This window comes from Argentina silus, assembly GCF_951799395.1.
Source record: "Argentina silus genome assembly, chromosome: 1".
NCBI lineage: Eukaryota > Metazoa > Chordata > Actinopteri > Argentiniformes > Argentinidae > Argentina > Argentina silus.
The window spans coordinates 34,113,137-34,138,762 of NC_139655.1; the positions used below are offsets into that span (position 1 = coordinate 34,113,137).

The window sequence follows — 25,626 nt, forward strand, 5'->3', positions numbered from 1 at the left end:
TTGTTTATTCACCCAGTTTGAAAACAATGTGAGAGGCCGTTGCTGAAAGAGGTCCAATGCATAGTGAATAAAATAGCATTGTGAGGGTTTTTAGCAAAGTATATTAAATAATCATTATGATATAGGCAACTAAGAAATGTTGAGCCTATTATTTTATCTCACAACGCATCTCTACAACCCATTGGCAATTTAGCAAATGACAACAACGTAACCTAATGTAAAGACTTAGCAGTTCTCTAAAAGTGAAAATACAAAAAAATGTTTCTTTATGCCCTCATACATCTGACATGATGATGGTCGAATAGTTTGTGCAAGTTGGAGTATTTTCCACCATATTTTGCCAGTGTGTTTAAGTAGCCATATGTTTTACTCACATTCCTGATACCCGTGTCGGGCGTACCATTTTAAGTAATATACCCGTTTCTGTAAATAAATAGCACATACCTGCCAATCCACCATTTTGCCCATTATTGACATTCTTTTGTCTTCAGTCTGGATATGGTATAGCCGAGATCACACGTCGTGTTATCTCATTGAGACTCGGTCTCTAAGCCAATTTTTGCGTTTACCTGAACGTGATCATCTCACCTGGCCATAAAAACGATGTGGGCCACCTGGTGGCGCATGCGCAATGTACCGGGTATGTAAAGGGCCAATCTACCTGAAGATGGGAAATGGTCTTTTGTGAATGTTTATTTGATGATCTTACTGCGGGATGATGTGAGTGATCATATCATGGAGAAGAGAGCATGAGGTGTGCATGAGTTTCTCACAACTTTTTTCAACGATAAAAAAATAAAAATAGATACGGATATTGTCAGCCAATGCATTATACTTATCGTATTTGTTTGGCATACACAAGTCAACAGAAAAAGGTCAATAAAGTTATATATATCATTTGCTTGTAAAATATAAATGAACATGAAACTGTGTCAGGGTTAACATCATTACTTATACACAATCTACCACGAGTGGGTTGATCATTTATTTATCGTCTGTTTATTCCTAATACAGACTTCTGTAGACCCCTCCGGCCAGGAGCGAATGAGCTCAGATCTTCAAGACACAAAAAAAGAGCAACACGTGCGCGCGCTGAGGTGATAATGGTTAATGTGGGTCCAAAACGTCTTTTCTCTCATGTTCTAACGGGACACATGCCGACTCTATCCAAAACGCGCACAATGTGATGGTGGCATTGCACATCATAAACAACAGAATGGAAAACGACCACGTTCGTTAATCATTCAGAATATAGGATAAATGATATATTGCTTTTTGCAAAGTAAATGTAACATTATAATTTGTTAGATGTAGCCTACTTCATTAACAAGCCTTTATCTTTTCACATATTTTTGTATTCTCAATGAAGTTACACAAATTGCCATGCAATCGTCATGATGTTTCAGATATAATTCTTATTTCACTGTATCGAACCAGTACACATAGGCCTGTCTATACTGCATATGAAATTACTGGCAACTCTTCTGAGTGCATGTTTTATGTGGTCGAAGTGTTTTATGTAGTCTACTGCATTGTGTGTACTTTAACATACGTTTAACACCTGGCTTCAAAGACAACGCAATCGATTATAAAAAGAACAATAATATGGACCTACAAGCAGCAATAGCCTACAGATAAAAGAGAAGCGAAATGAACATATTTTTTAGAACCATTCCAGACCAACAAAGTGTTCTGAAATATGTGCACAGTGAACGCTGGGAGTGTGTTAAGGAGTTTTGCAGTGGATTGACTTACATTTGAATATCCAACCTGTTTGACTAAGGCTTGGTTTCAACCACTTCCACCCCACCACCAGCCCCCGGCACAATTTCAGTTAAGCATCATAAAACAGTGCAAGACGTTTAATAGGCCACGAGAATGACTGGTTGCTCATTTTTTACATTGATATATATAACAAACTATATATATAAAAAACCTTAGAAAGCTCAAACTTAATGTGGCCTTTATCAATTATGTATTATTAGTATTGTTATTTGTATTATTATTATTATTATTATTAATATTAGTATTAGCCTATGAAGAACTTTCACCATGCCATAACAGATGCACGCTCAATTGATCATTCTCTACTGAATGTAAATACAAATGATACTTCATTCCACATACTGTAGTAACGATAATGATAATGATGGTTTGGATTTATATATCGTAGGCCTTTTCACCATGGTGCTCAAAGCGCTTTACAGTGTATGGGGGGAGACTCCCCACGTCTATACAGTGATGATAGTGCATAATAAGGGTCATTGTAATGGTTACAAACAGAAACTCGTGCATAACTCGTAGTTATGCTTACCCTAACTTTGGACCACAACTTTTCCCTCATTGTCTTGTATTGAACACGCGATTACTGACGATTAGTGTCAACCGCAATGCCCGAGTCAAGGGTGATCAAATGGTATGATACCATGACCACTCCTGCGAGTTTATCATTTTAAGTAAAACAAGAAATACACAACCAAATACATAATCATACGAGTCCACATGTCCTTTGAGTTAACTAAACATTTCGATAAATAGACTGTTTATAGCATGTTATGATTCATCTTGGTGTAGCCTATGTTTATCAAATTGTAGAGTTATTGTGGTGTTTAAAGTGATAAAACGAGGTTTTGTATTAGTTATGATATTCAAGTGATGAGCTCGAGGAAAATAAATTGTGCTCTGGCGCCATCAAGCTTCAGAAATAATTGTACCTCAGATTGAATTTGAGTCAAAGGTCCACAAGACACGACTATATTCCGAATCAGCTGTAGGCTCATGGAAACCAAGTGAGTGTGTGTACAACCAGTATCGGCCTGCCAAGGGGAAATATAATGCACATATATCGATGCAGTTCACGAAACAGTTGGTCTGATCACTAAGATAGTAAACTAATTTAGTTTGAATATGCCCTGCGCCGTTATAACAACACAGCTTTTTTAATGATTCATATTTGGAAATAACATATCATATGTGGACTTTCATTCAACCATTCAATCAAATCCCATTAAATGCCATGCTGAATGCTGATCAACTTGGACTCAGGATGGATCCCAGAGGATCCCAGCAAAAATCAGGCCGAAACCGTAATAACCTGTCAATAACTGATCCTCTGGCGCCACGTCGTGGCCGAGTTTGTTACAACAGATGAAGTAGAAATTGAACGGCTCCCTGTTCAGTTTATACTTCAGTTCAAAATATGGCAACTGGCTTGTACGTTAATTGATTCCACACCCCATTAGTTGTTGTTTGTAACACAGTGTCGCAATTAGGCTGAGGGATGATACTTAGGCGAGACGATGTCCCTAATTGGCCTTACAATGTGGCTTAATGTTTTTGTCTAATAGGCTTGGTGTAGGCTAATATTCGTTACACTAAAAAGAGCATCTATCCCATAGACCTATTCTCCGATATCCACAAGTAGGATGTAGGTGCTAGGGCCTAGGTGTCGATTTGGGACCCTACATCATTGCTGCGTATCATCTAAGGAAGAACTACATTTCCCATCAGGCCGTGTCGCATTGGAACGTGACGCGATACGTGTGCAGCATCATTGGTCGTTCGGTGTTGAACAAGCAGTCGCGGCAAAGGACATATCGAGGGAGAAAGGTTGTTCAGTAAGTCTGTTTTAAAAAGTGTTAAAAGAGCTTGGCACAATATCTTTATAGGAGCTAATGGCATTCTTGTATATTAAATCTACGTGGTATTTAAAATTCCATGTCATACGCAGGTTGATTGCATGTGTCATGCTGTTGTAAGTTATAACTGTGCTAGCTGAGCTGTGCTGCTGTCAACTCTGGACTGGGCTACTGTCGTTATGATTAGGAAGTTAGCCCATGCAACACACTAACCGTCCACCGAGGAAAGCAGAAGCAATATTTAAATCCGATTTAAAGTTCGGGACGATTGCATTGATGCGACATTGCAGAGCTGCTACATTGGTTCCCACCAGCAGCCTGAGCCGAATTGGCCTCTGCCTCTCCATGATGCTGCATGTTTCAATAACATGTGTTCTAGAAGTGCCTACTACTACCACCTCTTAGCTATCCAGATTAAACCTACGGGAATGATTCCAAGTGTGTTGCTGGCTTGGCTTGTCTGGGGTGAGTTCAGTCACATTCTTCTTTCTCCTGGTGTCTTTCCAGGTGTTCAGTTATGACAGACTGGGTTGGATATGGATACGCCGCCCTCATTGCATCGGGGGGAGCCGTTGGTTACTTCAAAGCAGGTATGTGTGTGATGGCATGGCATTATTTTAAGTGGTACTAGAGAAAATGTTCCGTGTTTTCATATCAGTGATGTGCATTGCATCATAGTGGCCGTACCGATTGTGTACATGCTCTATTTGCAATAACACTGAGTCTATTTCCATACATTCTCACAAAGTTATCGCTTGAAAATAATTATGAATGACACACAACATTATAACCCGACACCACACCGCCTGCTGTGCTGCCTGATATTTTCACGTCACACTTTTCTTTTCAAGCACAATTACAGCAAATGTGTATGCATAACCAGTTCGGCACAGTCCAGCTTAGCTTGGCTCAGTTTAGTTCGGCTCTGTAGTGAGTTTAGGGTGTTGGTAACCCACAGTAACATTCTAACTCTCTCATCCCTCCCTGTTGTCTCCCAGGCAGTGTCCCCTCCCTGGCTGCAGGTCTCCTCTTCGGGGGTCTGGCTGGGCTCGGTGCCTACCAGATCTCTGAGGATCCCAAGAATATCTGGGTGTCTCTAGGTTTGTTAACCTCCTCACTGTTTTCTGCCTCTGTTAGCCCCAAATGGTTTCCATCAAATTTGGATCAAGCAAGGCAAATAACATGTCACACCTTGCTTGGATGTCTCATCGCAGGTTACAGGAGCAGCACTCTACGGTTGTGTCCCAATAGTCTTTCCTCTATTCCTTGCTTCCTTCTCAAAACACATTGGAGGAGAAGAAGGGGAGGAACCTTAATCTTGTCCTAATCTCCTTTAATGCCTTTTAAGAAGGAGGCACGGAGGAATGTGAGGAATAGGTTGTTATCATTAAGTGTCAATAGGTTGTGCGAACGTTCCATTGGTCAGCTGGGCATTGGTGTCTTTATACACATATTAAAAGTGAAAAAGGGCGTACCCCTAATTATAACAAATGTGATCATTCAATATTTTTTTAGACAACAACGTTATGGCCAATTTACCCGCATTTTGAGCATACAAAACGCTTTTGGCAAATATGAATGGCTTCTGTAAATGCACACTTCTGCTGTTTGACAAATGACATTCTGCGACGAGTGAAAAAATTTCAAAAAAAGAAAAGGAAAAAAAACTTGTCAGTCATGTCAATAGACCAGTAATTACTGTCTGGTACACTTATGCATTATCATCCAAATATCAAATCATCTTGCCAATTATGACAGAAAGATGTTTGTTTGAGCAGGGTTTTTACATTAAAGTGGATGGGAGAGTGCTGCTGTTGACCCCCAGCTGAACATTAGAACGTTTGCACCCTAGCATACCCGTACATAGCCATCCAGATGAAAACAGTCTGGCCCAAAGCTTCTCTCTGCTCTGCCACTTGACTGACGGGGTCCTTCTGTTCCATGCCTGGTGCAGCATCCACACCGTAACCCCCGCCGTGTCACAAACATTCCACTTACACGACATGTCCAGTTTGTTTTGGGGGTTAGTGTCTTTGTCTGTGTCCCACAGCGACTTCAGGAGCTCTGGCGGGGGTCATGGGAAAGAGATTTTACAGCTCCAGGAAGATAATGCCTGCTGGCTTGATGGCGGGAGCAAGGTAACCGTCTCGATACTCGTTTACTCTGTGTAAAACGGTAGTTAAGTGAGCTCTCACACCTGTGCCATAAAGCCCAAGGCGTACTACTGCCTCTGCCAAGAGGGCTGGGCTCTATGGTACAGGTGTACTGCCAAAGATCACTTCCCCCTTAACTACTGTTTTACAGGGATGCTAGTTTTGATGTCTGGATATTGTGAGTGTGTGTATTTTCTCTCAGGCATTCGTTCAAGTGAGCCGATTTCAATGTTGTAGGTCTAGGTGGTAAGCATGTATTGGACAATGTATACATTACAAACTCTACTTATATGACCTTGTATGACAAACGTATTGTGTCTTGGACTCCTCTAGTCTCCTGATGTTGGGGAAGCTCGGCGTGGGAATGCTACAGAAACCCCAGGAGTCATAATAATGAAGTACAGATTTCTACAGACACTGGCGTAAAAATCATGCTCCCCTTCTTTCATTTCGCATCCTTTTTTCGAATTCAGGAACAGCCTGACTGTCAGATATTGTTGATGTTGTTTTTGTAAAAATGTACAATTGAAAATGAATTATAATATCTTGCTTATATAATAACAAGAATGGTTGTCCTGTCTTTATTGTCAATATCATAAGATTATGATGATTTAAAAAAATCACAGTTCTCATAGACGTAAACCACTGATACAGCTATTCAAGGTAGTATCATAGCAAAGACATATTATTCACCTACATTATAAAAAAATATTGAATACAAAATGCATTATTGGTTCTAATACTATCATATAATAACAGAATGTAAGAAAAATGTTATGTCACTGTGTAAGATTTAGACAACATCCATTTAGGCTTCTGGATGTGATTGGACAGCCCAAACAGCCTGTCAGTCTGCACTTAGCGTAATAGAGGTGGTTTGGAACCATTCTCCTGTAATGCCGTAGCCATGCTTGAGACCTGGGCTTATGTTAGCCCCCCGAGCTAATGCCTAGGGCCTCAGCTAAGCGGGTTATAGTGGGTGTTTGGTGAGCAGAAGACCCGGGTTTTGATCACAGTCAATTTGCATTAGAAGGCTCCGGGTCTTCTTGTGGTGAAATTCTGTTCCCCTGGCATATATCTGTATGGGTATACATAACACAATGATACCAAAAGGCATAGAAATGTCTCTGATGTTCCGAGCGCATGTGTTACAATGTCATTGAGGCCTTTCAGAAGTCAATGCACCAAGGGTTCATCGTTCATAACACAGCTGCAGGCATCTTCTCAGTGCGTAGACCGGGACCAAACCTATCCTGCGTCTTTTTACGTACTACCGGTTGCCTCCGTACTTGGATGCCCAATCCGTTCTCCCGTGGACGGGCTGCACCGGTGGGGCTCTGGTCAGGAGGTTGCCCGAGGTTTTCCCCAGGGCCGAGTAGCTCTGTCCTTTCATCTGGGTCCTGTCTGCCCTCCGCTTCCACCCTTCATAGTCTGGAATAAAAACAAAACCTGGGTGAGGGTGACATATTCCTTTTTCACACCACTGAGCCAAGCAGAGCTGCACTGTGCTGGTGTAGTAACTCATCTACCCTAACTAACTAGCAGAGTACGATTAGTGTGTGTCTTGTAGTGTGTAAAGCCCTATACTGCATGCACATAAGATGAAGTCTTCCCATTCAGTATATATAGAGGAGGATCCCCAATCCATCTTGTAAAGACATAACAGGGCTATTTCTCTGACAGCTAGCTTAGCATAGTCATGCAGCTACTAGACACGTACCAAATATAGTCTCACAGCAGCTTAAACGTGATTGCTCTGTCCCTCTCTGTCCTCTGCACTTGTAGTTTAGAGCATGTAAGTTTTACCTTGAATTCAATTGTGCTGTAAATCTGACAATGCAAAGTGCATTAATGTCAATACTATACCCAATGTTTCTAACATGTTTTCTTCTTTGTCATAGTTTACTTTGAGCACTATTGCTATGTTTTCCCCCTTCACTTTCTTGTTTTGAAATGCGTCGTAAAGCAAAGCGCCTGTAGAAAGATGACATTAAGCATAATTATTTTACTGATCCCAAAAACATGGAAATATCCATTTTTGTATAACACGCTCAAGGCACAGCTACACTGGAAAATGCTAGGTGACAGAGCAATAGACCCATAACGTCATGTGTTCCATCTATTGAAGCCTCAAGTATCCTTACTAACTATCTTTCTCTTAGGCCCCGTCCAGAAACAACTCTAGCCCCTGCTCCCTAGACACTTGTGTGGATCTGAAAGCATTACGTACAGTAGGTACAAGCACAATGGTGATAATTCCACCTAGCCTATCAGCGGGCAAGGTGAAGCTACTGCCATCTTGGATGTACCTATCGGATCTACACAAGTGTGGTAGTTGGGGTTGTTTCTGGACAGGGCTTGAGACAGGCTTCAGAGCAACCGTCCCCTACCTTTTACTAGGAAAGGCAGAGAGAAGTTCTCATACCAATGAATAAATGGTTCAGGTTCATGTCAAATAATGACAGCTTGTTATGAGGGTTGCATTCAGGAGGGTGCAACATTCTGAACGTTGCTGACAGAAGCTGACATGTTTCCGCATTCTTCATGTCAGAGAGGCATGTTCTACTAAACCTTGCGACACCTGCCTTTCGGTACACACCGTCTGCCCAATTTTCCGCCCTTTTCCTGAAGTGTGCACTTCCTTCCTAGCAAGGGTTTAGAAGCACAGCGTTGTTTCCACCACATCTCTTACACCTAGTCCATACCCTTGGAGTCCATGTGGGGGAGTGAAACAAGTCCACACTTCAGGAAAAGGTTGGAATATCGGGATGCGGCACCAGTGCATTACCTTCATTACTTTCACTCATGGACGAGTTGGACGGGGTTCTTAGCTTGGAAAGTTTTTGTTTGCCATTTTTATTTTCAGGAGAGGTAGAATGATCGGCTGAGAGCAATAAGAGATGGAAGAAAAGAAGCGATGTTACATGCATGGAAATAAAGAAAGAGAGAAATCAATTAAGACATTGAAAGACAGAATGAGAATGAAATCATAGTGATAGCTAGTAAGGATGCAGTCGGAATATAAATCATTTCATGTGGCCTTATTCATGATTTCTGGGCCATTTAGTCAGAAGAGCAGAGCATGTTGATGTTGATGATGCAGAGTGTCTTACTTGTCTGGCCTGCGAGGGGAGCCAGCTGAATCCTCTGACCCACTGATCCAACTTCTTTCTTTTGGAAGGAAGGGATATAACCTCCAGAGAGGTTGTATTTCGTACTGACAAAGTTTCCTGAAACACATAAACCAGGGATTAATGCACACCCTCAATTTTTGTACATCTTTACTGGCAGTTTATTCCATTGACATTTTTCCAGCAAAAAAAAAAAAGGCTGAGATTTAATTCAGAAGTGTGTTTGGTTTTTACAACAGCGTGTCCTGAATGGAGGGAGTGGGACTCTTTCGCCATCGGTGCTGAGCCGTTCAGGACGCCACAGGACTAAATCGCTGAATCAACTGTCAACTACCTCAATCCAGGATACACTGCAAGGCAAATCAAGTGGACTTTTGCAGTAAACAGCAGTGCAGAAAGCAGCTATCTGCAATGGTTTGAATCCTGGCCACTTGGTTCCCGTGCCTACAGGTAAATACAGCAGATTGGGCCCTGGTTCCCGCAGCCTATTGTGTATTTGGAACTCCCAACCCACTGGTTTAATTGGCTGAGCTCATTCATATGTTAACTCATGGGCTTGAATACCAAGGGATCTGGCTGCATCAGTTAAACATGTTTTGTTTGTTTGGCTAATTTTGTATACCATAACACATTGTAATGGCAACAGTGGTTTATGAAGTGTTCCACCATAAAAGGAGCAATCTGGGATTCAAACAACAACAAAAAGCGGTCTCTCCGCCACAGCTGAGGGATGGGGCTGGAGAAATGTAACCACTCTCAAATTCATAGACTGAGCTATGGTTGCACCCACAACATGGATGTACCCATCCCAGATTACCCTTTTAACAATAATCATCAGATTAAGAACCAGGTGATATTTATTCGCATCCTCAATACAGAAAGAATACACCGTGATTAACCGACGGCAGAGAATGAGTCCACGAGCGTACAGTGACATCAGCAGTTAAACCTTCTCCCCCCCCAAAAATACCTTTAGCTGGATCGATCTTCTCCAGAATCCTTTCTTTTACAATAGATTTATCAGAAGATCTATCAGAAAGGTTATCAGTGGGTTTGGAGGCACTGTCTTCTACTCCCGAAGTAATGAAAGTGTATGAAGAGGAGGGACAGACATGGAAGCAGAAAGGACACACAAAACGTTAGAGGAATGTAGAGAAGTGGATGAAAAGTAGGAAAGTGGTGAAGATTAGTCAGACTAATTGAGAAACACGCGACACTTTCTAATTTTCTCGAGAAATTGGTTCGACCCGACAGTCTTTATCTCATGAATAGTGAAAGAAGGGCAGAGCATAGCACCACAGGACCATATTGTGTGTCTGTCTACATGACAAATGAATAATGGAGCTTCACCCGTCTCCAAAGTGGCCCAGACACTTAAGCTCACTCCAAACACAGCTTTGTTCCCCAGTTAGGTTGTTAGGTTGGTAGGTAGCACGGGGGAGGGGGGGGGGGGTGGAGGGGGGGGTGGGGGTGTAAAGAGGGTTACCTGCGTTGACTCTGGTGACAGATAAGCCTGTTCCAATGGAGCCAAGCGCTTTGTTGGTGACGTTCGCAGAGTTGTCCCACAGATCTCGCAGTGTGGTCCCGCCTGTCTCCTTGTCTCCTGCTGGGCTCTTGCCGATCAATCCTGTAAAGGGAGGAGAACCTGTGTCTAAGACGGCGGGCAGCAAATACTGGAGGTGCGCTTGATTCGGCTTGCCTGGCGCATCATAGTGGACAGGATTTGCACTTTTGAGGTTCCAGGTGTCGGACAGATTAAATCAAGCGCACCACATGTATTTGAGTATAATTGTTTTCTTGGACCTATGTGCAACATAAGAGAATACTATCAATGCATGAGGGAATAGCTCCCCACATGACATCATGACACATTGCGTCATTCTCAGTGACAAACCACTTTTTTTGCTTTTGTTTGTTTATAAAGCAGAGGATCATTTGGTTTGACAAATTTGGTCTTACCAGGAAGATATCTTGATTGGCTTAGATAATGTTGTCTTGCTGAGGAACTTGGGAGGCCTGAGTCGTTTTGGCCCATCTTGATGTTGTTTGGTAACTTTGTAACAGTGCTGAAGGAATATATTGGTTTTTGCTCTTTGGACCTGAAAAAAAAGAAAATCACTTAGAAAACCAAAATCAATGGAACGTTCATGTTAGATGACATTTATATCAGAGAATCACAGCAGTTTTGTGATGCACACCATGTTTGAAGAATCTGTCCTTTCTATATATCTATCATATACTGTATATTGATTTAGTTGTGAAAAACATAATTTGCTAATCGAAACATAAAAAAACCCTGAATCAGGTTCCAAATCTTCTGAACTTCTTCAGAGGATAGAAACAATAGTGAGAGAGAAACAATCGTGCCAGTTAATAATGTGAAACTGGATTTTACTGGGGGGCGGGGTGTCGTCTCTGACTCTTCTCGTCCTCCTCCCCCAGGCTGGGCTTCTTGGAGTGGGACACGGCTGTCTCAGAGGTCTCTGACTCATCCCAGCTGTCTGAAGCTTTCACCACCGTCTGACCCCAGCGCCTCCGCCCGTTCTTCATCCCCAACGCGCTGTTCTCGTTCCCCACCGGGACAGCCTTCTGTCAAAAGGGAACACATCGGGGAACTCACAATGTTAAAAGGTACGATTCGTAATTCGCTTTCGAGGCACGGGGCCCTAGGAAGCACGGCACGCGTACACAGTGCATTCAAGGAGTTCCCCTCAGATAACTTCACCGACACAGCACTCACCATTTGGGGGTTACTGTCCAGAGCGCGTAAGGGTGGCTGGTCCAGCTTCCCCCCCTGGTGGTGGTCTGTCTGGGGCATGGAGATCTGCTGAAGGTGCCTGGCGCTGGAGGCCTTGGGGTGGGCTGTCGGGACAGACTCTAAAGAGGACTGGGAATCTGCTTTGGACTGGGAGGGCTGAGTCCTGACAGGAGCCTTGGTATGGACCTCCTGGCTCAGGGGCCGAGGCCCTAACACCTGGCCCACCTGGAAGTAGGGGTATCGCAGAGCCTGGGGGAGGAAGAGGTGGGCACGGTCCATTTGATTAGATTTTATTGTCCTCCAGTATAGGAAATTCATTTCCACAAGCTCACGTTTACATAAAGAGATTCCATAAGTTTACATAAAATTCCAACACTGTGACTTGATATTTACAGTTCCATACCACACATGTTTTTTCTATTCTTAGCTCAGATTGCATTGCTCGAGGAATAATTGAATGAATACATATAAAGACACTTTCCAGATGGCTAAACAGTCAGACATCACAACAGTCAGACATCACAACAGTCAGACATCACAGACATCACACAAAAAGAAAAGACAAAACCTATATTTGTGTTTCCTATTCAAACAAACCCACATACAGGCAACGTGAGGTGGGAAGTATATTCAGTTTTTCTTTCTTAAAGTGGCCGTGTAGTCTAAACCCTGATTTGCAGGTGTTTAATGTGGTATTTGCACACTATGAGTTTGAAATAACACTGTGAGGTTGTGAAAAGCATGATGACCATCCTCCTTAGTATAACAGCAGTTTAAAAAGTGTTCCTCGAATTACAGCTTGTTTTGCATGGGTATTTTGGCCCCCCACATGATGTCACCACATATTACAATTCAATAAAAAAATAAAATAAAAAAAATAATAGAGTTTGTTTACGTTTTCCATCCCTCCTGTTTTAGCTAGCACTAAATATCATTCAAAAATATCACGATTGAGGCAACAATTTCTAACTAATAACTACCTCAATATTGCTAATATAAATTGTAGGAGGTTCAGAGGAATAATGATAGCCGAAGTTCCTGTACATGCATGTTCCTCCCGTTCTGTCTATACGACAGGGAAGCCAATTGTATAGCAGATGGGTGGGAGCATATGTCATTTTGTGGACATGGCAACATGTCTGACTTGGGAGACGAGGCCCAGAGAAGTTAATCAAGTGGTCTCAGTGGGGTATGACTCATAACAGTGACTGTGTACCTGCACAGCTACAGTATGACTCAGCAAAGTGACTGTTGCTGTGTTACCAATCGATCCATAGCTCCTATCCCCTAGCCACCCCTGTTGATCTGTAATATAACAAGGTTCGAATTTCCGACATTCAGCAGTACTTATACCAATCCAATCGTCAGATCTCTAGGAGTGGAGCTGGGTGTAGGGGGTTATGGGTCAGTTTAGAATTTAGCACATTTACCTGCGCAGGTATGATTCCTAGCACAGTGAGGTATCTCACTACGTACCTGCACAGCGGTAGGCCTCTTCTTAGGGTCCCACTGGAGCATGTCCTTCATCAGGGTGATGGCCTCGTTGCTGGCGTTGGGGATGAGGGTCTTCAGGTGGGTGGGCACACACTGGGGGAAGCGGAAGTTCATGGCGGACGCCAGCTGGTAACCCTCCGGCCAGTCCAACTGGGTAGAGGAGGGGAGATCAGGAGATACAGGGCTGTGTTCAGCCAGGTGAAACGTTCAGAAGTGTTGCAGATAGAAATGCACCGTATAGAGGTGACACGACCCCCCTCGTTTACATGACAAAGAATCATCACAATGTTCTACTCAATACATTTCTATCTCATCGTCCTGTCACGTTACACCCTCCTGAATAGACCCCAGGTGTCGTTCCAGAAAGATCATATATCATATCTCCTGTGTCAGGTTACATGGCCTATGTTGACTCAGTAGAGAATGACACAGGGACGTTTAATTATAGTGATGGGAGACCTTTCTAATTAGAAAGCACCCATCTAATCATCTCTGATCGGCAGGAACAGTTTGCCTGACTGTATCACCTCCAACATACTGTAAGTTACTGTTATAAATATCAAATTGAACAACCTATGTCAACTGGTCACTATCCAAAACTGTAACAACCCCCCCCCCCCCACACACACACACACACACACACACACACTGCTGTCCATGTGTAGGTGGAGTTCTCTCTAACCTTCTTGACTGTCCCCAGGACCTGGCAGATCTTGAAGATCTCGTCCACCTCGCTGTTCCCTGGGAAGAGAGGCCTGAGGGTGTAGAGCTCGGCCATGATGCAGCCCACCGCCCACATGTCTATGGGGGAGCTGTAGACGGACGACCTCAGCAACACCTCTGGAGCTCGGTACCTGAAGCAACAGACACAGCACTGCGTAGGTCCCACTGTCATTCCATGGATCGGTACGGTCCTACTTAAGGCCCTTCAAAGCCCTTAGATACTTCACAAATCCTTTATAAGCACATTCCTACGGGGTCGTAACATCCGGTGCTTTGCCATGTGATATAGCCTGTTAGATGACCGTTAGGTTATCGTCGATTTGTTATAGTTCCTTCCAAGGAAAACAGAGTTGTTGTTTTTTGGGGGGGGGGGGTTTCAAAGTCAAAATAACAAGCTGCTTTAACATCTTGACTTAATACTAAGAACGTCATGCGTGGTATTGGACCAGAATTAGTTCTGCTGATAATGGAATACTTGGTAAAGATGGTCACTTACCATCTTGTTGACACATAGTCTGTGTAGGGGGGACGGGAGCGGATCTCTCTAGCCAATCCAAAGTCAGCGATCTTGACCAGCTCAGGCCCCATGCACAGCAGGTTCTCCGGTTTCATATCCCGGTGGAAGAATCCTGAGTCACACACGCATACAGTAAAAAAAAAATGCTGGTGTAGATGTGGGGCCTGTTCCAGAGAGTAGTATCACTGCATTAAACAGATTTTCTGGTTTATTGAGATAGCAGAAGTTGAATATGGGTTGTTGGGAATGTCTAGTAGTCAGTTGTATCAGTCATCTTTCTTTGTCAATATGTTTTAGTTTTTTTAATATTTTAAAATATGATTATTTGTTGTTTCATTTAGGGGAGCTGGCTGGCTAACTCATTGATAATGCTCTCTGGACAGCCCCCGAGTTCACATTGCAGGTTTGGTTATTTTTTCCTGATTCTAATGCTACATACACACATAAGCAGAACAGTGGTGCCATATTCGTTTTTTAAACATGGAGTATGCCAATACACGCACACACACGCACGCACTCAAGTACACACGCACACACACACACACACACGCAACCATGTCATGTCATGCAAACGAACAAACAAAAGAACAGCAGGACAAAAGCATCTTACCATGCTTGTGCACAAATGCCAAACCAGACAGCACTTGGAACAAGATGTTCCTAATTTCATTCTCAGTGAACATCTTGTTCTCCCTGGCGGCAGAGAGGAAAGACCCACAAGGAGGAGGAAAGAAAGATGAGAAAAAGAGAGAGAAACAAGGAGAGATAAGGAGAGTGCATGCAGCCCATAGGACACGTGGAACCGTGGTCGTGTCTGATAAACGCAGGCTGAGCGTGTGTGTGTGTGTGTGTGTGTGTGTGTGTGTGTGTGTATGTATGTGTGTGTGTGTGTGTGTCTGTGTGTGTGTGTGTGTGTGTGTGTGTGTGTGTGTGTGTGTGTGTCTGTCTGTCTGTGTGTGTGTGTGTGTGTGTGTGTGTGTGTGTGTGTGTGTGTGTGTGTGTGTGTGTGAAACAACAACTCTTGACTACTCTATCACTCTATAAGGCCAGCTGGAGTAGCATCCATTACAGAATCTCCTCTCTCAGACTCAAACCATGTTAATATCAGTTAATATTCAAACGTGTGCAGACTTTGGTTCTAGTCCACATGATCGAGGGCTTTAATGACTGTCTATTGTTTTAGGCTGAGGACAAAAGTCTGCGCTTCCCAGGACCAGGACGGAAGAACAGTGGCTTATATGTTTGTATTTTCCACACTGGCTTGCACACGCAAGAGCTCCACGTGTCCCTTCACCAAAACAGCAAGAAGACAACTGAGGCGGACAGGTGTCAGCTACTGTAGAAACAGTCCCATCGTCATAGGTTGACTAACCTCGTCCCCTCGTCCCCAAAGCGCATATGAGCCTGGAATAACAACAACTCAACCTTGGCCTTTGTGGGAGTGAACTTACTGAGTAGAGCATTTGCAGTTATTGGATTTTAGCGAATCATGCGACCGCAAAGCATGGCTGCGAATCAGAAACGTGTGGTGTGCAAGCAGTAGGGGAAAGTGCTGTGGGAGATGATTGACGCGAGGTAAAGCCAGTGGCTATAGTTATTTTCCGATAGCACTTTACATAACAGCTTGGAATAAGTGGGTAATTGCAAAGTAATAACCATGGTACTCACCAGTCAACAAGCCTTACCTTGTCAGCAAGTTAATTGTCTTTGTTCTTACTGTTAACTATCAGTAATTACCATGTTTATTAGAATGCTATTACCCACTTATTCTGAGCTGTAAAGTGCTAGCGTTTCTTTGTATTGGTTTCCCGATCTTTGTATTGGTTAAATGAAGGCCAAGTTTGACGAGTTGGTCCGCCAGACCTTTCGAGCATATTGTCTGGGAACGAGATTCTAGTCTGACGATAGGAGTGTGAGTAGAGTTGAAGACCCGTGTTTGTCAGACGAGAGAGTTAAGCAGATTCGAGGCGAAGGGGACACATACCATGTTTATGGATAAATGATAGCCCCTGCAATATCTGAAAGCTCATGTTTCTGATCACTGACTCAGGGAACAACTTGATTCTGTAAATGAAGAATTGATAGAATTGTCATCTGACTGGCAAGAACACTTCTAATCATAATAAGTTGTAAAGAAAACGTACTGAAACCAAGCGTTTTTTAGGATTTGTATGTGGTCATCTGACGCCCTTACCTGTCCTTCATGAGCTGATAGAGATTCTCTTTCATGTACTCAAAGACAAAGTAGAGGTGGTCGTTCTCCCTGATGACTTCCTTTAGTTTCACAACATTGGCATGGTTCAGCTTCTTCAGTGACTGTCAAAACACAGAATGGGATGGACCCAGATGAACAGTGAAAGTATTGTAAAAGCATCCATCGCTAGCACTTTCTAAGTTATACGTTGCTCAATACTTCGAGTAGCAACAGGTCTAGTAACGGATTTGTAATAAACTGGTTTGTTCTCCGTTGAAAGTGCAATCCGTAATTTGTGAAGCCGTTTAAATGGATTATACACCCGTTGATTCTTGAAGAATATTACTAACAGATGCCTTGTGAGCTTAATAAATCTGTCTTACCCCATCATAACCCAAAATATAAGGCTGTTTTACTCCAGTGTTTACAAACAGGAATGGAAACAAACATTGTATAGCTCCAAAATATGTTTAAAACTCCCATGTTGTAACAGACTGTCAGTCCTTGTTTTTGTCCATGAATTTGAGAGTGGTCATATTTCTCCAACCCCATCCCTCAGTTTTATGTGGCAGGGTTGATGTTTTTCAAATGACAGATTGTAGCTAGAAGTAAGAAGCCTTGTACACCGGAACACGCAAGCTGGAATGGCCCATAGGTGTTCCTGTTTCTGTAGCCTGAGCTACTGGCAGTAAAAGTACACCCCCTGAACAGGATGCTAGTCTGTCACAGGGCCTTACCCCCAAGGGTAGTTGTGCCAAGCAGAGAGGCAACGGGTCCCATTTTTAGAGTCTTTGGTTTGACTCTGCCGGGTATCGAACCCCCAACCTTGCGATCTCAGGGACACACTCTAACCAGGACACTGAGTCTGTATTTATTGTGGCTATATGACTGCCCCTAAATGTACCTAAAACTGTTAACATGTATCATCCTTACCTTGACTTCTCTCAGGTTCATACACTCTTCCCATGAAAAAAACTTCCTCTTCATTCTGTGATAAGAGACAAGGACCATGTTCTTACTGTTTGAGTAGGAGCCACAGCGCTTCAGAAACAATAGAAATGTATCGTTTGTATTGTTTCGTTCCAATTTTCAGAATGCTATTGACATAGAAATTGCAAGGTGAAATTGACATGTAATAATTACTCCATGCAGTACTGAGAAAGTCAAAGGTTCTTTTAGGTTCTTTGTGATTTGTGAAGCAGCACTGTACACTATGTTTACTGCTCAATATATGAATGATGCAGATGACGTAACTAAGGACCCATAGAGTGACCACATTTCCTCAGTAAACACCAGGTAAATACCAGGGTTGTAAAACCAAAGCATTAACAAATGCAACTCTACCAATGTGTACATGTAAGTAAAATGAAAACCGCCTCACCCATAACACTTGGGATTGAGGTGTTCATTACATTACAGGTTATGTTCTTACAGTATGTACAATAGCGTTCACACACACATACACACACACACACACACCACCTGGTATACTGGCACTCGTGTGACACTTAATCCGCTGAGGGACCTCATTCTGGCACTCAGTCTGGAATGATGTAACAGGGACAGGGGACACGCGGCCATCGAACGCCTCCTGGGCATCGATCTGTCAACGGTGCGCCATCCACAGCAACACAACACACTGGACTTTCACTCGCTTCACCGTCACTCAGCGAGGGTATCGCTTTGCATAGTAACCAACCGTTCAAGGACTGGAGGCGTCTCCCTAGCACTGCATCCATTATTAAGCCTTACCCACGGCGTTGAAAGGCAGGCTTGTAAAGCTCAATGGTGGGAAAACCTGGAGCAAAGCTTCGGCCAGGCTTGTTTATTGTTGTACCTTGTGCCAGACGAGAGGGCGTTGTGTGAGTTGGTGTTTTTAAGGTGGTAGCGTGCCAGGTTTCAATACAAAACACACACCGTTGTGATAAACAATATCAGTGCAAATGGCCGCTTTGGTAAATAAACCATATGCACTGATGAGGTAGATTAAGATATGTGCTGTACTGTATACATTGACACTCTATTCTGTTCTGCAGTTAAATGATTTGCTTTTATTTCATTATTCCAATCATTTTACCTGTTGTTTACAAATTGTTAAATCATACAGCAGTTGGGCTTCAATGGTTTTTATGAACAGTGCTAAAAAGTAGACCGTGATCTAAATAGTATCTTTGAGCATGTGCTTGAGTCGGTCTGGACGGCCTGATGGGTTTTGTACTATTCCATTGGGTCCATTGCGCCAGGCAAACTCATTTTGTTTCCAAAGCACAGCTATTTGAAATGACGATTCAAGTCCTATTTAAAACCAGGTCTGCTGAGGAGATAATGTTTATTTTTACCTCTTGATGGCCACCAGTTCCCCAGACTCATGGCTCCTCCCCATCAACACGCTGCCGTAGGTACCATCTCCCAACTGCTTCAGTGTCTGGTAGCGATTCATCGTGCCTGGATCATCAGCTTGATGGAGATTCAGGACAGTTTGTTTCCTTAATGTTAGTCTCCCCGCCCCCCCCCTCTCTCTCTCTCGCTCTCTATCGAGGACAGTCGATGGTCCAAAAGGTTAGTAGTCCTTTCTCTCTGTCTTTCTCGGACAACAGGAGGAGATTCTCAATGACAGGGTTCACACGAGGTCTTCTATGAATAACGCTATTGCTCTCTCCTGGTGGATCCCAACGTTGGACGTCAGCTGAATGTGACACTCCATCCTAGCATCCCTTCAACAACAACAACAGAGGAAAACAAACAGGTCAACACAATAAAAGACTGAAGCAAGTCAAAAAAACAGAAAACAGAAAAGCAGGACATCCGGTAGCTGCAGTCTGCAAATAGACCTATAACTCTCTCCCAACCGAGACCGTATAAAGAGAGGTTAAAGGAGTAGGGAAGAAAGGAGGGATGCCTCCTCTCTTTCTTCCTCAGTGAATCAATGAGGGAGGTGAGGTGGATTAGGTGTGTGACTGCAGCCCTGAGCCAATGGAAATGCCCTAGGGGATGACAGCCTGGAGAGATTAGACCCACAGGGGATGTAAATAGGATTTTACATCACTGTCATGCTTACCAGCACTCGTTTTGTCCCCAAGCTCCCTGATTGGCAATTGGATTTCAAAGCGGTGCAGTATTCAGACTACGGGCCACAGAGTCCTGAGGCAAGCATAGCATAGCATTAGGCTACAGTGACTGCTATATAACCACTAAAAAGCCAATAGAACTGATTGGTGTTGACTAACACAGGTATCAGTGTTAGATGTCAGACCAGTCTAAGACAACAGAGGCTCTATTATGTCTCTAGGTGTGGGAAACAGATTGTGGTTACAGTTTATTATATAGTAAGTAGTACACAGTAGGCCTGGTAGCCTTGGCTACTGCCTGTATAGGATTCAACACAATTAGTAACTAGGCTACTACCAATTGACCTCTCAGAATCAAAAGTGGAGTAACAATCTTATGACACTATTACCAAATAACTTTGAAGCACCATGTAGGCTAGGCCTGAGCAGGGAACTGTAAAATAAAGCAGAACCTAACCCAGGTTGCTGCTTAGGAGGCATAAGGACAGACATATTGATATGGTTACCATCAACCTCCCCCTTCTGAAACATGTTTGTGATGTGTATATCAACACAAACAGGACTATGAACTAGGACTTGTGTGTATGTACCAATGACTGTAAATGGAATGGACACGTTTAAGTCGGACGTCACCTGATTCATTTCAATAGCAGTAGCTTGTGTCGCTAATCTGCCAACGAAATGTGGACTTCCTGGTCGCCATTTTGGTCTCTCCGTGCTCAGTATTCGCAAGAATAGAACAATCTAGGCCTATCTGAAAATAATTTCGGTTACACTTCATAACGGGAAGGCTATATTCTTGAAACCTCAACAACTGATCTGCAATGATTTGAAGTAGCCTATAATAACTGCTTGTCATCAACATTGTTTTTCTTTTGTTTAATACAAGCCTAAAATGCGATACCTAACCTTTCAATGTGTGCAGGGTGATTTTTGCAATTTTCCTACTTAGTTTTCGGACGATTGAGATTATTTATGAATTTATATTTGATATGATGTGCTTATGTTTCTGCCTCTACGCCACTGCAATGCTCTCGCTGCCGAGGAAAATAGACTTGAAGCATAAAAGATCACTGTGAGTTGTTAAACTGCGGCTCACGGTACGGAGACGTTATGGTGCTGTAATGGTGTCGGTATAGTTCGGCCATTAGGCTACACTCCTACAGCTGCATTCACAGCCAGACTGTAAAGTTACCGGAACATGTAGTGTTTATTTGATTCAATTTGCACCCTATGAAGACGTTTTTAATGATGAATCGGTGTCACCTCGAAACTCCTAAACAATCTTTGTCAGTGTACAGTCATTTCGGAAATGCTGCATCTGTAGGGCAAGACGCATCATTCACCCAAGTTTAATCAAAATTGTCCCAGTGGTGTCTGAGATAAAGCGTGTGACATATGAATAGACAGAATTTTGTGACATAGTAACAGACAGAGACTGAATCATAGTCCATAAACAAAAAATACCACCCAATACCGTCAAACTGCCAAACATTTTAAAATACTGTGATATGATATTTAGGCCATACCGCCCAGCCCTGTAATCAAATTAGTCTAGACAGATCTCATTTCATTGTATTCAAGACACAGCCTAGATTACTGCTCTCAAATATCATACTGTATCTAAAAGATCATTGTGTTTTGGTAATATTCTGCACTCCACATGTCTATGCCTGCACTAAATTACTTTAAACAAGGATAGTGTTAGAATGTCCATTCATCCAGTATCTTCAGTGTTTGCTCTGAAGATGACTTAATACAAACCACCAAAACTGCATCATTTTGAATGCCACACCTGCTTTACTCTACACACATACACACACACACACACACACACACACACACACACACACACGCACACACAGTGTGAGAGCAAAGAGGCCATGAGTGTAACAGATTGGTGGCCTCTGCTCAGCTTGCGCATATTGTAATCTGTTAGAGAGGGCTTTAGGGGGAATTAGCAAGATGTATCAAGAGCAGATGACATTAAGAAGCTACTCAAGGTCGATGAAACACACATGTCCCTGCCACTGTACTAGGCTAATGGTAGTCAAGTGAATAACCACAAGCCAATTCCAGTAGCTTTTGAATGAGGAGTCTGTGCCATTTGAAGCTCTATGACAATATTGAGGTCGAGGGTAAAAGCAAAAAGACAAATAGACAGTCGATTGGATATGCATTGTTTTTCTTCTAGAATAAGTACTTTTTATTCAAGCTTAATTAAATTGGAAAGCATAAAGGTCTGTTGTCTAATACATGATAGTTATAAGAATTATTGTTTCATCTACAATCTTTCATTCTTCTAGCATTGTGACTGCCTATGGGCCCATGGTCAGAGCAATGATTACTTTATCTCATGATGACTGATGGATAGATGATTCACTTACTTAGACAAATGTTCTAAGTCGCTTTGGATAAAGGCTAAATGCCATAAATGTAAATGTAAAGTAATGTACACGCACACTCTGAGCTTTAGCCCAAAGGCATACACCCAAAGTCTGTAACTCAGTTAGTCTCTAAACCATGGAAATAGAATGGAATGAATTCAATTCTACTTATATGATCTAAACATTCTGTTCCATGTGTATTGTAATCGCAGGACCACTGTGTGTTTCTGTCACAGCAATTCATGTTGGTCATGTCTTCTTTTTTCTTTCTTTCTTTTTTTTTAAGACTACTAGCGAGTGGAGATCAAACGTTGCTCAATGCATGCCCTTTCTCTTTTTTTTTTATCTTTTCTTTTAACTCACCGTTTTTTTGGGGGGTGTTGCTCCTGCCCTTGACCGTTTTCTGAGCCTGAAGATAGCGCTGAAGTTTTTTCCAGATAAAATTCGAGTCGAGTCCCAACAGTGTCGATAAGGTGTGTGGCTCCTCTCCTTGGCAACGTACACAGACCCAAGAAGCGTCAACTGACAGGTGACCATGTCAAAGCGCATTGCTTTGTGGGACTTGGTGTTCCACCCGAAGTTTCTTCACAGGTAAGAGGTGGTTGTTTAAACTTAACTCTAAGAGGTGGTTTGGTTCATTCATTGTGTTTCCTTAGAGTCTAGACTGAACCGAATGAAAGCGGTGCTTTACTTATGTCGACTTTGGAAATAAATGAAACATGAATAAATACATTTTTGCTTGAATCATCTAGCATGTCATCATGCCCCGACCGGTGAAACCAATTCGTTGCATGAAACATGTGGACTTTTATTTTGAAACACGTTGTTTATTCTATCCACTTCACACATTTTCAATTTACTTTCACTTTGTCTTTACTGGAAATGATTGCGCATTGTTTTGTTGGTTAGTACGAAGGGGGTGGGCTATATATTACTACAAATTACAACGATTTTCCGAAAAACAAATTATGAAGGTTCTCGTCTCTTTCGTCGTTCTCTGCGTCCTAGGGACTACACACGCAAAAGTCTGTAAGTATCAAGTATCTGATATGTCTTTGTGTCAGGAAAGAACATGACAGACCTCTCCCGTGACCTTCAAACTGTTGTCTATTAGATAATAATAGTAATAATAATTACAAATCTTTTACATAACTTTTTTTTGCTTATATGCTTTGTATGTGCTTTTTTATGTGGTAATAATAACAATAATATCCCAGAACTCCCAGAACCATACTTTAGACCTATAGATGTGTCGTTGGATAAAATCACCACACAGACAAAATCACACAATAATCCAAGGAAATAAAAGCAGAGGGGGAAAAAAAGGAAATCTACAAAATAATGAATGGAAAGAAAGAAAACAGAACAACAATTACATAAACAACCTAGATTAAAAAACAATGTGGATAAAGATTTTATAGGAATCACATAACAAAGGACCCACTAAAACAATTCTACAATCCGATAACATTCTCTTGAAATGGCCCATGATTAGTTTGGGAGTGAGAGTCAGGACACTGAATTATGACACTCTCTGGCTCTTTGCTGTTCTCTGTCTCTCCTCTACGCCCATCAGCCCATCCCAAGGTTCAGGTTTACAGTAGGGACCCTGGGGAATACGGGAAGGAAAACACCCTGAACTGTTACGTCCATGGATTCCACCCCCCTGACATCAGCATCCAACTGCTGAAAAATGGAATGGAGATGCCCAATCCCAGGCAGACAGACCTGGCCTTCCATACAGGATGGCAGTTCCACCTCCTCAGGAGTATTGACTTTAAACCAGAGAGCGGTGATGAGTACACCTGCAAGGTCCGCCACCTGCTGAATACCAAGATTTATACCATGGGTGAGTCTATTACAGAATTTAACCCTCCTGGATGACCCTGATTCCTGTTCATGCGTATTTATATTGTACATAATCTATTTATTATTTATTATTACTGTACTCTGTGACGCTGTGTGTGTGTGTGTGTGTGTGTGTGTGTGTGTGTGTGTGTGTGTGTGTGTGTGTGTGTGTGATTGAGTTATGGCTATTGACAGATATGCACTTGACTGACCAAGTAAATCTTCCTTTCTGTTTCCCTCTACAGAGTCGGATATGTAGGTCTTCGATGCCCACTGCTGCAGGTGTATATGTTTATCTGGTTATTTCATTAAGAAAATTCAACCATGTGTGCGTGTAATAGTGATGGTGCCTTCTTTGGGTTGTCTGTGTTTTCTGTGGTATCAAACAACTCATTGTATGATAACCGCAGCATTATAACAGCTGTATATGGGGAAGTGAATAACTTCTGTCTTTGTCTTTGATAACCCCACCAACCGCAGAGGTTCGGTCCCCATGACATCAAGGGAATCTTTCTAATCAACACCAGTGTGGAGGGTAATTCTGTCATGGCTCTGCAAAAAAAAAAACTTCTTAATAGCATTGATGTGATTTGGTGAGCTTTTTAGTTTGGGCTTGATATTTACAGGATCATCACTGTGTGTCCATGTGTGATTATTGTTATTTTTATTTGGACTTCTTTGATATTTCACTGGTCTGTTGAACATTATTGCAGAAGCTAATTGTATTGTCATTGACCCTTTTTGAATGTATTTGTTATATACACTACTTTACAATATATTCTTGTTATGTAGAGATACATGGAAAGTTACATATGTATTCATGCATAATCCAAACACTAATCAGAGAATCCCACTCTTAATTCAAAATAAAGTACAAGCACTATTATAATAAACCAATTTCTAGAGCAGAATGTCTCATGTTTTTATGACTTTTAAGGGGAAGTTTACCCGAAATCCATTTTCATGTGTATTTCTGGTCAATACACAATGCATACCATCTCAAACTATCATCATTTTGCATTTATTGAAACTTACTTCCTAAAAAACTCACATACGGTGTTAAAATACGTCAGACAAGAGTTTTTGCACTCTGACTCTTCTTTACTATGCCACTGATTCCCAGAGAGCAGCAGGCGCGACCTCTAGTGCTGATCAACAGAAGGACCTTGAGGGGGAATCTTGGGAGTTGTAGGAATTTACTCAAATGGGCTTTTTGGAACATCAGGACTGATCAGTGCATTCAAAGTTAGATATATTGACTAAATTTCAAACATCATATTGATCTTTTTGAAAGTGATTCTTTGTGAATGTGTCTAATATTGACTAATGAAAAGTAGTTGCTATAGCAGTATGTTTTGGGTCATTGTCCTGCTGTATGATGAAGCGCTGTCCAATGACTTTGGAGGCATTTTCTTGTACTTGGGCTGACAAGATGTTTCAAACACTTCTGTACACGCTGTCAGCAGTAACATAAACGAAGACATCAAAGTGATCCAGTTCCAGTGGAAGCCATACATGCCCAAGCCATAACACCCCCTCCACCATATTTCACAGGTGAGCTGGTATGCTGTGGATATTGGGCAGTTCCCTCCACACTTTACTCTTGCCATCATTCTGGTACATGGTACATACTGGTACATACTTGTCTCATCTGTCCACAAGACCTTTTTCCAGAACTCTGCAGGCTCTTATAGGTACTTATTTAGCAAACTGTA

General features: G+C 42.3%; 3 protein-coding genes across 4 annotated transcripts; 2 read left to right on the top strand and 1 right to left on the bottom strand.

Moving 5' to 3' along the window:
• Nucleotides 1–3,553: 3,553 nt before the first annotated feature.
• Nucleotides 3,554–6,340, top strand: tmem14ca (transmembrane protein 14Ca). Its single transcript, XM_083676283.1, has 5 exons — nucleotides 3,554–3,617; nucleotides 4,146–4,228; nucleotides 4,637–4,738; nucleotides 5,689–5,776; nucleotides 6,125–6,340. Exons 2-5 carry the CDS (start codon nucleotides 4,156–4,158, stop codon nucleotides 6,180–6,182), a joined length of 321 nt encoding a protein of 106 aa, XP_083532409.1. The 5' UTR covers nucleotides 3,554–3,617; nucleotides 4,146–4,155; the 3' UTR covers nucleotides 6,183–6,340.
• A 50-nt stretch (nucleotides 6,341–6,390) lies between these two features.
• mak (male germ cell-associated kinase) lies at nucleotides 6,391–22,524 on the bottom strand. Of its 2 annotated transcripts, XM_083676207.1 has the most exons (15): nucleotides 22,427–22,524; nucleotides 18,948–19,322; nucleotides 17,542–17,596; nucleotides 16,609–16,730; nucleotides 16,399–16,478; nucleotides 14,394–14,526; nucleotides 13,857–14,028; nucleotides 13,157–13,324; nucleotides 11,663–11,929; nucleotides 11,318–11,511; nucleotides 10,882–11,021; nucleotides 10,409–10,549; nucleotides 8,905–9,021; nucleotides 8,580–8,675; nucleotides 6,391–7,222 (listed from the first exon to the last, which is right to left on the bottom strand). In XM_083676207.1, exons 2-15 carry the CDS (start codon nucleotides 19,046–19,048, stop codon nucleotides 7,062–7,064), a joined length of 1,947 nt encoding a protein of 648 aa, XP_083532333.1. In that variant the 5' UTR covers nucleotides 19,049–19,322; nucleotides 22,427–22,524; the 3' UTR covers nucleotides 6,391–7,061. The 2 variants fall into 2 exon arrangements, with proteins under 2 accessions (XP_083532333.1, XP_083532334.1); XM_083676208.1 differs by lacking the exon at nucleotides 8,580–8,675 and having other exon boundaries at nucleotides 6,398–7,222.
• A 397-nt stretch (nucleotides 22,525–22,921) lies between these two features.
• On the top strand, nucleotides 22,922–24,284 carry LOC310809115 (beta-2-microglobulin-like). The gene is made up of 3 exons (XM_083676272.1): nucleotides 22,922–23,092; nucleotides 23,640–23,912; nucleotides 24,157–24,284. The coding sequence occupies exons 1-3, from the start codon at nucleotides 23,032–23,034 to the stop codon at nucleotides 24,168–24,170; spliced, it is 348 nt and encodes a 115-aa protein (XP_083532398.1). The 5' UTR covers nucleotides 22,922–23,031; the 3' UTR covers nucleotides 24,171–24,284.
• Nucleotides 24,285–25,626: the final 1,342 nt, after the last annotated feature.

Excerpts from the sequence above, each read along its gene's own strand:
- mak (XM_083676207.1), bottom strand. The coding sequence starts at position 19,048 with ATGAATCGCTACCAGACACTGAAGCAGTTGGGAGATGGTACCTACGGC. Across the intron at positions 14,527-16,398 it reads ATCATTTATCCATAAACATG|GATTCTTCCACCGGGATATG; the intron begins GTATGTGTCCCC and ends TGTGTGACTCAG. Across the intron at positions 14,029-14,393 it reads GACTATGTGTCAACAAGATG|GTACCGAGCTCCAGAGGTGT; the intron begins GTAAGTGACCAT and ends CTGTTGCTTCAG.
- LOC310809115 (XM_083676272.1), top strand. The coding sequence starts at position 23,032 with ATGAAGGTTCTCGTCTCTTTCGTCGTTCTCTGCGTCCTAGGGACTACA. Across the intron at positions 23,093-23,639 it reads GACTACACACGCAAAAGTCT|CCCATCCCAAGGTTCAGGTT; the intron begins GTAAGTATCAAG and ends TACGCCCATCAG.
- tmem14ca (XM_083676283.1), top strand. The coding sequence starts at position 4,156 with ATGACAGACTGGGTTGGATATGGATACGCCGCCCTCATTGCATCGGGG. Across the intron at positions 4,229-4,636 it reads CGTTGGTTACTTCAAAGCAG|GCAGTGTCCCCTCCCTGGCT; the intron begins GTATGTGTGTGA and ends GTTGTCTCCCAG. Across the intron at positions 4,739-5,688 it reads GAATATCTGGGTGTCTCTAG|CGACTTCAGGAGCTCTGGCG; the intron begins GTTTGTTAACCT and ends TGTGTCCCACAG.